We start from the raw sequence: 12,812 nt of genomic DNA on the forward strand, positions 1-12,812 counted from the left end.
TATGACCCCCATTGATGTAATTCCTGAAGTTATATTTTTCAGCCGAGTCTTTTCTTATATATTCATTTATTTAAGTAAATTACACCTTAGCATCACACAAACTAGGCAAGTGGGACATGATGATGTTCATCTGCATAAGTTATTATCTGTTCGTGTCTGTGTCGATACAGTTATGACTGGGGAACCTTCCCTGTGCCTCCCAGGGGTATGTGGCTAGGGATCCTTCTCTGTGCCTCCCAGGGGTATGTGGCTAGGGATCCTTCCTTGTGCCTCCCAGGGGTATGTGGCTTGGGATCCTTCTTTGTGCCTTCCATGGGTATGTGGCTAGGGATCCTTCCTTGTGCCTCCCAGGGGGTATGTGGCTAGGGATCCTTCTTTGTGCCTCCCAGGGGTATGTGGCTAGGGATCCTTCTTTATGCTCCCCAGGGGTATGTGGCTAGGGATCCTTCTTTGTGCCTCCCAGGGGTATGTGGCTAGGGATCCTTCTTTGTGCCTCCCAGGGCTATGTGGCTAGGGATCCTTCTTTGTGCCTCCCAGGGCTATGTGGCTAGGGATCCTTCTTTATGCTCCCCAGGGGTATGTGGCTAGGGATCCTTCTTTGTGCCTCCCAGGGGTATGTGGCTAGGGATCCTTCTTTGTGTCTCCCAGGGGTATGTGGCTAGGGATCCTTCTTTGTGCCTCCCAGGGCTATGTGGCTAGGGATCCTTCTTTGTGCCTCCCAGGGGTATGTGGCTAGGGATCCTTCTTTGTGCCTCCCAGGGGTATGTGGCTAGGGATCCTTCTTTGTGTCTCCCAGGGGTATGTGGCTAGGAATCCTTCTCTGTACCACCCAAAGGGACTGACAGGAATCCAATACATGAATTTGTAAATGACAGTGAACGTGAAGCAACAAGTCTCGGAGTAAAGGAATGAACTTTGACCTGACCTTTATGGGTCATACCAAAGACTAATCTAAGAAATCCAAGGGTCTCGTTGTCGTGCTCTAGAATTGCAACGTTTGGCTCTTGGGTCGTACCGCTGTTCTCAAGGGTCGTATACTCGCACTCGTGGGTCGTACCAACCGACTGTCGACTTAGGCCCGAAAGACGTTGCTTATGGAAAATTCATAATAATTATCAGCAACTCCAAATGTGTAGCCATAATGTGTGGGGTGTCATGGTGGGGGGGGGGGGGGGACTCCCAGGGCAGTATGCGGTGTCGTGGTGGAGGGGGGGGAGACACCCAGGACGGTGTGGGGGTGTCATTGTGGTGTGGTGTGGGGTGAGGACACCCAGGACGGTGTGGGGGTGTCGTGGTGGTGTGGTGTGGGGTGAGGACACCCAGGACGGTGTGGGGGTGTCATTGTGGTGTGAGGTGGGGTGAGGACACCCAGGACGGTGTGGGGGTGTCATTGTGGTGGTGTTGTGGGGTGAGGACACCCAGGACGGTGTGGGGGTGTCATTGTGGTGTGAGGTGGGGTGAGGACACCCAGGACGGTGTGGGGGTGTCACTGTGGTGTGGTGTGGGGTGAGGACACCCAGGACGGTGTGGGGGTGTCATTGTGGTGGTGGTGTGAGGTGAGGACACCCAGGACGGTGTGGGGGTGTCATTGTGGTGTGAGGTGGGGTGAGGACACCCAGGGATCCGAGTCAATATGAACAAACTTCAGACGTGAGCCGCCTCTCCCCGGAGGCCACACACAAAGCCTCCCATGTTTACATTTTGTGTATTGCCGCTGGTGACCTCCATCCATACTCGTGGTAGCGAAGGTGAGAGAGAGAGACTTCATTGTTTTCTGCTGGACTTGTTTCTGTCAGGGTTTGTCTGTGAAACGTGACATCCTTCTGTGTGGCTGTGAGAGGTTGTGTTTGCCTGTCGGTATATGTATGTGTCTGTCAGTGTTTACGATGCCGCCTGTTTGACATCAAGACAAGACGACCTAGCGAGTGTAATTGAGAACTGATCATGGCTTGTACAGGTGCGTGGCCAACACTGACCATTTCTCGTCTGGAGGATTGCGTGTGGTTGACCTGGTGTGGTAGTGGGGTACTTATGTATGAATGGGTGTGGTTGACCTGGTGTGGTAGTGAGGTACTTATGTATGAATTAGTGTGGGTGACGTGGTGTGGTAGCGGTGTACTTATGTATGAATGGGTGTGGGTGACGTGGTGTGGTAGCGGGGTACTTATGTATGAATGGGTGTGGTTGACCTGGTGAGCCAGTAGGGTACTCATGTATGCGCTTCATGTCAGGGATACATAATTCATGCCGCGTGTCGCTGTGAGCCTTCTCTTCCGGCAGAATACCGACCCGGAGGAAGTGCACGTATGAAAGGCTGTCAATTTGAACGGAATTTTAAAGCTGAATTTGTTACCAGAAGGAAAAAAATTATTTTCCAGAACGAGATTGGGAGGTTGCGGAGTGGCCCGTCTTGCCCGGTCCCGCCACTGACAGACCAGTCCGCCGCGCCTCCCCTTCCACTGCTACTACACCATACGTGCTGTAGCAGTACTCATTCACACCGCCACTACCCCTATAGAAACTACCATCGCTGCCTTTTCCTGCTTCTCGAACAACACCACCACGCTATCCTACACACAGACACTAGAACCATCTAACCTACCATTACCATACTACCATCACCGTGCAACATACCATCACTGACACTTTTGCAGTCTCGTGTTTGCAAGACGTCACTGCTTGTGAGGTACGGGTGACGGAGTGTGGAGGTGAGCCGTGCTGTGGGGCACGGCTGTTATCTCACTCCACACACTGAACCCAGCCAGACGACCAAGTGAGGAAGAGCGACTAAGCACAAAGCCACTGCTGCCCACTGCAGGCTTACCGCTCCAGGTTCTTCTCCCTTGGTTGGAGGTGTTAAAAGAATGCTTTCCATCTGTGCACAGACAATCTGTCATCTCCCATCTCTGTGTTCGTCTACTCGTTACATGCACATGAAGCAACTGGGAGGTCCTTACTGCTCCTCTCCTTCATGGTTCATAACCGACACCATTTTTAGACGTTGGTAGATGCATTTACTTAGTCGTCAGCTCGTGACCTTTCTACACTTAGTTGTTTTTCTTTTTCTCTTTGCAGTATACTGACCTTTGTCTCTTTCTTTCCAGGTATGTGAACGATGTAGTGTACAATGTCTTGAGGTGCTGGCGCTGAGGTAAGTGATGATCCTCGTAGTGGCATTGCTCATGATGATGGCTGCAGGCAGTCTGAAGGGAAGTACCACATGGTTACTCACCACATATGTAGGAGTTATATACTGGGTGATCCTACCGTGTATATGGTATATCCAGGACCTTCTTCCTTGCCTGCTCGTCTACACCATAAGAGACGGTAAGTTCTACCTCCTGGACGGGGTACGTCGTGGTCAGTCTTGAGTGTGATGTACGTAACTTGTAATCATTATAGGTGAAGGCTCCGTAGAAATTTCAGCACTGTGAGAAACTTGAAGATAAATACGGTTATGAAAATGGTGGCGGGAGACTCGGGAAAGGGTGGATAGTGATAATGAACGGGCACATCAGTAGGATTTCGTGAAATGAGAGAGAGAGAGAGAGAGAGAGAGAGAGAGAGAGAGAGAGAGAGAGAGAGAGAGAGAGAGAGAGAGAGGATGCGACAGGTACTGCAGTGTGGTGTGCCTCATCGCCAGGTCGCGTCGTCTTGGCTCCGGCCCAGCCAGCCAGCCCTCACAGCCACATATATGCAGATATAGCTGGACTGTGTAATAACGTAACCCAGACCATATAGATGGCCTCGGCTCCTGGGTACACTATGGGGCCTTCCAGGACGGGCCGCATCCAGGAGACGGACTATGGGAGGGGGGCAGGGAGGAGGAGGAGGGGGTTTGGATCAGTGAGGCGCCGTCGTAGTATGGGAAAAGAACATAATTCAGACGGAGAAGGTACCTCGTCTGAATATATTCTGATGCTGAATGGCCAAGCCAGTGGCATTGGGCGGTATGTAGGGGCGGACGTAGGGCACGGGCGCCCCTAATGCTCTCTCTCTCTCAAGCCTGTATTGTTGGTGTGTAGAGCTTCGTCGTAAATGTTTATGTACGCGCCGTCCAGTCATGCCTTGTAGGCTTCCCTCGTCTATGGCCATTTTTCCTTTTCAGGGTTTAACTATTTTGATTCGTTTACGAGACGCCCGCTATTCCCTGAGTGCACTCGAGCAAGACCTCTGGTTCTCCGCTTCAACAGTCGTAGTTTAAGACACACACACACACACACACACACACACACACACACACACACACACACACACACAGCGCCCGAGCGAACGTAACAAAGACGCCATATCTGTTTGTTTGTTTTTTTCTTCTTTTTTTCTCAAGCCGCTGTAAATCTGCTGCTCTCCCAAGTGGTCGAGTATTTCTTGGCGAGCTGTCGATCGTGAGGAGGACAGAGACAGTCGGGGAGGCTCTTCTGGGCTGCCTCTGCCTCTGAACTCGGGATGCCTTCCCGGTGTACTTCGTTCTTATTTCATTTTTCAAAAGTGTTCGCCCCAGTAATTCAGTCACTTGCGTTTCCCGACGGACGTTGCACGCCGTGGTCTAGGCATCACGACATATCTCGTCATGTTTTTAAAATACACAAACACCCACCATTCTCTCTCTTACGTTTTCTTCCCCCATCCCCAAGGCCACGGTGTCGCTTTGGCGTGCGTGCAGCACATCATGGGTCGTCCGTACTGGTAGAACGCCCATCCTGCCTGGGAACCTTAAGCATGAGGATGTTTAAGGACACCTCCAGTTGGGCGAGGTGCGCGGGAGTGTGTGTATGGTATAGGGCCAGTCCACCCGTGCTGGTGTGTAGCGTTTGTTTATCTCGAGGTCGCGCGTGGTCACACACAGGTGCAGTACTACCATTCGTTGAGCGAGCGGCTGTCATACGCTGATGTGTGTATTATCTGCTAGCAGACTGTATTCTTGTGTTATTGTATTTTGTATAGAAACATGTTTTGTGAGAATATATTTAAGCAATGCTTTTTTCTTGTGGTGACCGACATGGCGCGGTCAGAACGTGTTCTGCTCGAGGTCATCTCGGGTTAAAGAGAGAGAAAGAAATTGGTCATGTCTCCGCATGTGTTCGTAGGCCCGACTCCTCACGGAAGAAGGGGTAGATGGAGAGGGAAAGACAAGAGAGGGAAGGAAATTCCACAGCTTAGCTGCTCGCAGTACAAAATGTATGAAAATATAATGAAATATCTATCTGTGTATCTACCTATCTATCTATCATCATCTATCTATATATCTTTTAATCTCCTCTCTCTCTCTCTCTCTCTCTCTCTCTCTCTCTCTCTCTCTCTCTCTCTCTCTCTCTCTCTCAAACTCATGAATACACTCTGTTAATGACCAATATGCATTTAACATTCAATAGCTTTCTGTTGTTTTTATGAATTTTATTCACCGTACGTTTTCCTTCCGATAAGGTGTGCATTAAGTGCGTAATGTTCATTTTTACTTTACTTTTGAAATACACGAGACGTCTCTGGCAAACGTTGCCCATCTTCAACAGTTTATAAAAAGATCAACAGCAGGAATGGTTCACATGTTTAAGTGTGACAAGTGAGAGCGGTAACGTGAGTAATGTCTTGACCTGGACACCACGTTCCCACGAAGTTCGTGCGTGAGACTGTGCTCGGTTAGGGTCAGACTTGGGTCGACTTTGCCCGAGGGAGTCGCGTGGAGGTAGATGGTGGGGTCATTTGGAGTGTGGTTGAGAATAATTGTAGGGGTCTTAGCTTGTCCTGTACTTTGATGATTTATGAAGAAGTGATATGCTATTATATGCGCATGGCTTCTAGTTACATGTAGTCATGTTGAGTCGTGGCAGTGTTTCAGTATCATATTTCAGTAAAATGCTGGCGAGTGAGATTTATATATAATGTTACTGTTGCTTATATAGTTGGGGGTCCTCCGTGTTGAAGATGGACAGTTAAGCGTCGACTGAGTGATGAAGTTGTCATACCAATGTAGTTTACGTTGTTTTGAAGTTTACAACTTCCACCCGGGCAGAAGTACTTGTGAATTAAGTGAATTACATCAGTAGTGGTTTGTATGATGTTGCTCATGATGTAGTCACTGTCTCTCTTGTTCATGTAGTAAACTGTGATGTTGAGACGATGTTCAGGGATGTTGCAGGTAACAGTCCTACATAACATCTCCCTCAGGATACGTCCGTCCGTCCTGCGTATGATTACCGTGATGTTGTCAGGTGTGGTTGAGCTCGTGGTGGTGCAGGAGGGCAGGGGTTCCAGTGGGACGACCTATCTCACTCAGGCCAGGGTAAGGCAGGGGACACGTACTGGTCTGCCTTACTGACGAGACCAAACCTACTGAGGACCAGGGACGTGCTGTGCTGGCTTCTTCACGATGGGACCAAAGCCCGCCTCTCTCTCTCTCTCTCTCTCTCTCTCTCTCTCTCTCTCTCTCTCTCTCTCTCTCTCTCTCTCTCTCTCTCACGATGACAGGTCCCGCCCTCACGAGGAGACGAAAACTGGTCCCTCCCTCACGATGGGACAAAGATGGGTCCCTCGTTCATGATGGGACAGTGATTGATTCCTCGTTCATGATGGGACAGACATTGTTACCTTGTTGATAATGGGACAAAGATGGGATCCTCGTTCACGATGGGACAGTGATTGATTCCTCGTTCATGATGGGACAGACATTGTTACCTTGTTGATAATGGGACAAAGATGGGATCCTCGTTCATGGTGGGACAAAGATTGGTCCCTCCCTCCCTTCCCAACACCGAGGCAGACTATTTTTCTGTATCCTTCTTACAATATAGACAGGTCATTTCTCACGATGGCAAAAAAACTTTTCCTATATGACATAGATGACACAGAGACACCCCTTCCTCCCATGATGGGACAGGAGCCTTTCTTTCCCCCTGTATCCGTGCATATGATGGGACAAACGAATGGTCCTTTCCTCTCGTGATGGGACAGACGAATGGTTCTTTCCTCTCATGATGGGACAAACGAGTGGTCCTTTCCTCTCATGATGGGACAAACGAATGGTCCTTTCCTCTCATGATGGGACAAACGAGTGGTCCTTTCCTCTCATGATGGGACAAACGAATGGTCCTTTCCTCTCATGATGGGACAAACGAGTGGTCCTTTCCTCTCATGATGGGACAAACGAATGGTCCTTTCCTCTCATGATGGGACAAACGAATGGTCCTTTCCTCTCATGATGGGACATCGATTAGTTTCCTCGCTCTGATGATGGAACGGAAGCTCTCCCCCCCCCTTCCCTTCCCTTCCCTTGCACGATGGAATGAAGACGGGTCCCCACTGGTGTTACAAAGAATGTACCCTCCCATCCTCACACGATGGGACAAAGGCTTGTCCTTCCCCCATATGATAATGTAGCAATGACAAGACCTCCCTCTCTCAACCTCCCCCCCCGCCCACGCGCGCGCGCGCACACACACACACACACACACACACACACACACACACACACACACACACACACACGAGTCTCCGTGGCGTACTGATTCAAGTTACTGACCATGAGTCAGCACGGGCTCGCCTGTCGTCAGGCCGCATTGGGTTCACATCCTTGGCGCGGCAGTCGGCCCGCAACCAATCCCAGCTGTTCATCCTCCCCAGGGAGTTGGCCGATAAATCGGTACCTGGCTTACGCTAGTGTGTGTGTCTGTGTTTGGGAGGGGGGGCTCTATCCGTGTGTATGTGTGTGTGTGATGGGGAAGGGTAGGACCAGTATTTGTCTCATCGTATATGTGCATTGGGGGGAGGGAAGCACATTGGAAGGATGGATGACTGGACAAATGGCTATCACATACATACATACATACGAAGGGATAAAGACTTGCTCTTTTGGCCTTTGCACAAACACTTTCCTGGTACCAGTGAGAATATGTTCCTTACTAGAGCACGAGGAGGGTGTTTGACGTCTGCTGCTGACCCGGGCAGAGAAAGAGCCTCATGCTGGGTTACGAAACCCACATTTATCTTTGATTTTCCCTCCGAAATTTCGGCGCGTCGTAATCCATTTTGATGTCATCGATACTAGTCAACCGTTGCTGACAGGGTCGTGAGAGCCATACAGCGGTGGACACCAATCATTTCATGGGGCGGGAGGCAAGATAAAACGAATGTCCAGTAGGCCGAGAGGTCTGTTTTGGAGGGTGGTCCACCTTCCGGGTTGAAGGTACGATGTGTTTGGTCGGTCTGTGAATAGAGACCCTCCTGGTTGAGCATAAGGCTCCTCCCTAGCTGGCAGTTGAGGATACAGTCTCATGGAGCCGTCAGTCACAGGAGGGGCTCTGGGGAGACTGTATTTAGGAGACTGTCGCTTGCCAGTCTCTCGAGCACAGCCACACTACCCCAGTCATGACTCGTTACCACGACCGGGGGGTCACAGGTCGTAGGCCAAGCCTGCAGGTCGTGACAGTTTCATGAGCCTCAATGTGTATCATCAGCCCGTTGAACACGACGGTATGATCCTAGGCTTTGACGGAGTGACGCTTTGACCTGACCCTGAAACGTCAGGTTAAGTGCCAAATAATCAGTACTCCAGGGGTTGTACTCAAAAATCGTACCTCCGTGCTCGAGGGTCGTGCCGTCGTGCTCGAGGGTCGTATCGTCGTGCTTGAGGGTCGTATCGTCGTGCTCGAGGGTTGTGCCGTCGTGCTCGAGGGTCGTGCCGTCGTGCTCGAGGATCGTATCGTCGTGCTTGAGGGTCGTATCGTCGTGCTCGAGGGTTGTGCCGTCGTGCTCGAGGGTTGTGCCGTCGTGCTCGAGGGTCGTATCTTCGTGCTCAAGGGTTGTGCCGTCGTGCTCGAGGGTCGTGCCATCGTTCTTATTCGGTAAAAATTTTGAGAGTTAAAGGTTCGAGACCGCGATTGAACGCAGGGTGAGGCCTCGGATCACACAGGTACAGCATGCGGGGGGGGGGGGGGGTATCATAAGCGTAACTTAATGTAGTTATTAGCTTAGTAAATCCTCCCCTCCTCTATTATCACTTCCTGTATCAGCTTAGCCGTAAGCCCTTCTAATGACTAACTGAAAGACCGTTCAACTGGTATAATCCAGTTAATGGAGAGGTGAGCAGTCATTATTACACGCGGGCAGGAGGGACAGGCATGGGACCAAGTTTATGGTATGTGGAGGGTTTACAGTCCTAGCCATGACACGAGGCTTATGATCGTGGAGGGTTTACAGTCCTAGCCATGACACTAGGCTTATGGTCTTGGAGGGTTTACAGTCTTAACCATGACACGAGGCTTATGGTCTTGGAGGGTTTACAGTCTTAACCATGACACGAGGCTTATGGTCGTAGAGGGTTTACAGTCTAAGCCATGACACGAGGCTTATGGTCTTGGAGGGTTTACAGTCTTAACCATGACACGAGGCTTATGGTCTTGGAGGGTTTACAGTCCTAGCCATGACACGAGGCTTATGGTCTTGGAGGGTTTACAGTCCTAGCCATGACACGAGGCTTATGGTCGTGGAGGGTTTACAGTCCTAGCCATGACACGAGGCTTATGGTCGTGGAGGGTTTACAGTCCTAGCCATGACACGAGGCTTATGGTCGTGGAGGGTTTACAGTCCTAGCCATGACACGAGGCTTATGGTCGTGGAGGGTTTACAGTCCTAGCCATGACACGAGGCTTATGGTCGTGGAGGGTTTACAGTCCTAGCCATGACACGAGGCTTATGGTCGTGGAGGGTTTACAGTCCTAGCCATGACACGAGGCTTATGGTCGTGGAGGGTTTACAGTCCTAGCCATGACACGAGGCTTATGGTCGTGGAGGGTTTACAGTCCTAGCCATGACACGAGGCTTATGGTCTTGGAGGGTTTACAGTCCTAACCATGACACGAGGCTTATGGTCTTGGAGGGTTTACAGTCCTAGCCATGACACGAGGCTTATGGTCTTGGAGGGTTTACAGTCCTAGCCATGACACGAGGCTTATGGTCTTGGAGGGTTTACAGTCTAGCCATGACACGAGGCTTATGGTCTTGGAGGGTTTACAGTCCTTGACCATGACACGAGGCTTATGGTCTTGGAGGGTTTACAGTCCTAGCCATGACACGAGGCTTATGGTCGTGGAGTTTATAATTATGTAACACAGTAGCGTGAAAGTAAGAAGAGTGGACGAGAGAATGATATCCTGTCCCCCTTAGTTACCATTGATCAGTTCATATACCTACAGGGTTTACAGGCCTGGCCTGGCTGACGGTGGTGTGGGAGGGTAAACCACGAAGCCGAGGCTTACAGATGTGGACGATTGACAAGCCTAGCCAAAGCGTTGAAGCTTATGGCTGTGAGAGGCTTAAAAGCTTGTCCATCGTCACAAAGCTTATGGTTAAGGAAGGTATACAAGCTTATCGTTTGTTGCAGAGCTTGTGATTATGAAAGGTTAACAAGCTTAGCCATTATTACAAAGCTTATGGCCACGAAAAGTCTGCAAACTTATCTGTTGTCACTAAGCTTATGGTTACGTGAAGGTTTACAAGCTTATCGTTTGTCACATTGTTTATGGCTCTGAAAGGTTTTAAAGCTCTACCTGTTGCCACGAAGCTTGTGGTTATAGAAGGCTTAACAAGCTTATCGTTTGTCACAAGGATTGTGTAACGTGTCGAAAAGAAAAAGCTTTACCGGCGTCACCAGTTATCTTATTTTTTCCGTTGTGGACACTCCCCCCCCCCCCACGACCCCCCAAAAGATCCCTCGCCAGAAGCGCTCGTGGCCAGGAGGACGTCGCGTCCTGTACCACGGCCTGGCTTCCTGTTGTGGTAGATGGGACTCGAGGACTCCCCCCGCTGTCGTAAGCGCATCCCAATAAGGCCTTCCTTCGCCGGCCGGTCCTGGAGGACCCACGAGGCTGGTCGTGTGAAGGTCGCGAGGCGCCAGGTGATGGATGATGACACGTGTAGGTTTCTCGTGTTTGGACACCACGGTTGGTGTTTACGGTCTTGATGAGGGCGGACCGAGCGAGTTGATGGCGGTACCATACATTTGACGGTCACACACAGCGACGTTGCCACCTCCTTTGGCTGCTAGATACAGCAATTTCATCCCCTGTTGTCGAGCAGCGAGCGATCTTCCCTGGTTGCTAAACATACCAAGGTCAGACTTTTGCGTCAGACGTAGACGTTCCCCGACGTTACACACAAACACACACACGTTCCCTTCTTTGGCGCTTCACATTGCAAGGTCCGCTTTTATCATTTGTCATCACCTGGTGGAGACCAGCCAGAGTCAGTCACCCAGCAACAGGTGATGTGCATCCCACGTCATGGAGTCCTTACGTCATATCGACCAGCTTAGTGCCAAACGTAGCCGACCCTACACAACACAAGGTGTGGCCTCCACCACCTAGTGCCAAACGTAGCCGACCCTACACAACACAAGGTGTGGCCTCCACCACCTAGTGCCAAACGTAGCCGACCCTACACAACATAAGGTGTGACCTCCACCACCTAGTGCTAAACGTAGCCGACCCTACACAACATAAGGTGTGACCTCCACCACCTAGTGCTAAACGTAGCCGACCCTACACAACATAAGGTGTGACCTCCACCACCTAGTGCCAAACGTAGCCGACCCTACACAACACAAGGTGTGGCCTCCACCACCTAGTGCCAAACGTAGCCGACCCTACACAACACAAGGTGTGGCCTCCACCACCTAGTGCCAAACGTAGCCGACCCTACACACATAAGGTGTGACCTCCACCACTTAGTGCTAAACGTAACCAACCATATACAACACAAGGTGTGGCCTCCACCACCTAGTGCCAGACATTGCTGAATTTCATACTGTGGTTTGAACCATCACCAGGAGGCCACTTTTGATTGTTGAACATGGAACATAAATATACCTTCACATCCTAGTAGCAGTGTGGAGGAGTCGGCACATCCATGTGTCACACTAAAGGAGCATTATACAGTGTAGAGCCTTATACAGTGTAGAGCATTATGCAGTATAGAGCATTATACAATGTAGAGCATTGTACAGTGTAGAGCATTATACAGTGTAGAGCATTATGCAGTATAGAGCATTATATAGTGTAGAGCATTGTACAGTGTAAAGCATTATACAGTGTAGATATACAGTGTAGAGCAATATACAGTGTGTAGCCTGACGACGAGAGGAGGAGGGACACTGCACCTGGTGGACGTGACATCCTTCAGCCACACTGGATGTGCCCGTGTGCACCACCGCCATCCTTCTTACTTGTCATGTTTACCATGTACGCCGTGTTTGTACACGGTGATCATGGTGATGATAACAGTAATTATTATTAGATGTATTATTGTATTATGATCATTATAATTATTTTTAGATGTAAGTGTTATTAGATGTAGTATTATAATAACAATGATACTATAATAATAATAATAATAATAATACTAATAATAATGATGATAATAATGATGATAATAATAATAACTTATTATTAATATTATTATTATTATTATTATTATTATTATTATTATTATTATTATTATTATTTTCTTCGGCCGGCCATCTTTAGGGATAGGTCGAAAAAAGGACATCTTCACTACAGACTCATTATGCTACATCTTCACTACTAGACGCTGTAGAGGTGATGGTTGGACCAGTGTTTTGAGCGCCTCTTTGTGTTTATTATTTACCTAACGTTTGTTTTCCCGTATGAGTGTGTGTGTGCGCGCGAGAGAGAGAGAGTTTAAGCGCACGAGAGTCTCCGCTTGCACGCGCGTTCAGTAAGAAACCAACGCACGTCAGTGTTTACTGGAGAGATGAAGGTCTGCCTTCCAGCAAGAAGAATGATCAGCCCGCGAGTGACCAG

At 49.6% G+C, this 12,812-nt stretch overlaps 1 protein-coding gene across 12 annotated transcripts in view; it reads left to right on the plus strand.

The window, feature by feature from the left end:
- Nucleotides 1–4,704: 4,704 nt before the first annotated feature.
- The window catches only part of Fas3 (fasciclin 3), a 167,728-nt gene continuing 159,620 nt past the window's right edge, over nt 4,705–12,812 (plus strand). For all 12 annotated transcript variants that reach the window (XM_071680698.1, XM_071680821.1, XM_071680620.1 and 9 more), the window contains exon 1: nt 4,705–4,846. In XM_071680698.1, coding sequence (XP_071536799.1) covers nt 4,720–4,846 — 127 coding nt within the window. In that variant the 5' untranslated portion in view covers nt 4,705–4,719. The remainder of the gene's footprint in view (nt 4,847–12,812) is intronic.

The sequence above is a fragment of the Panulirus ornatus genome, chromosome 1, assembly GCF_036320965.1.
Source record: "Panulirus ornatus isolate Po-2019 chromosome 1, ASM3632096v1, whole genome shotgun sequence".
NCBI lineage: Eukaryota > Metazoa > Arthropoda > Malacostraca > Decapoda > Palinuridae > Panulirus > Panulirus ornatus.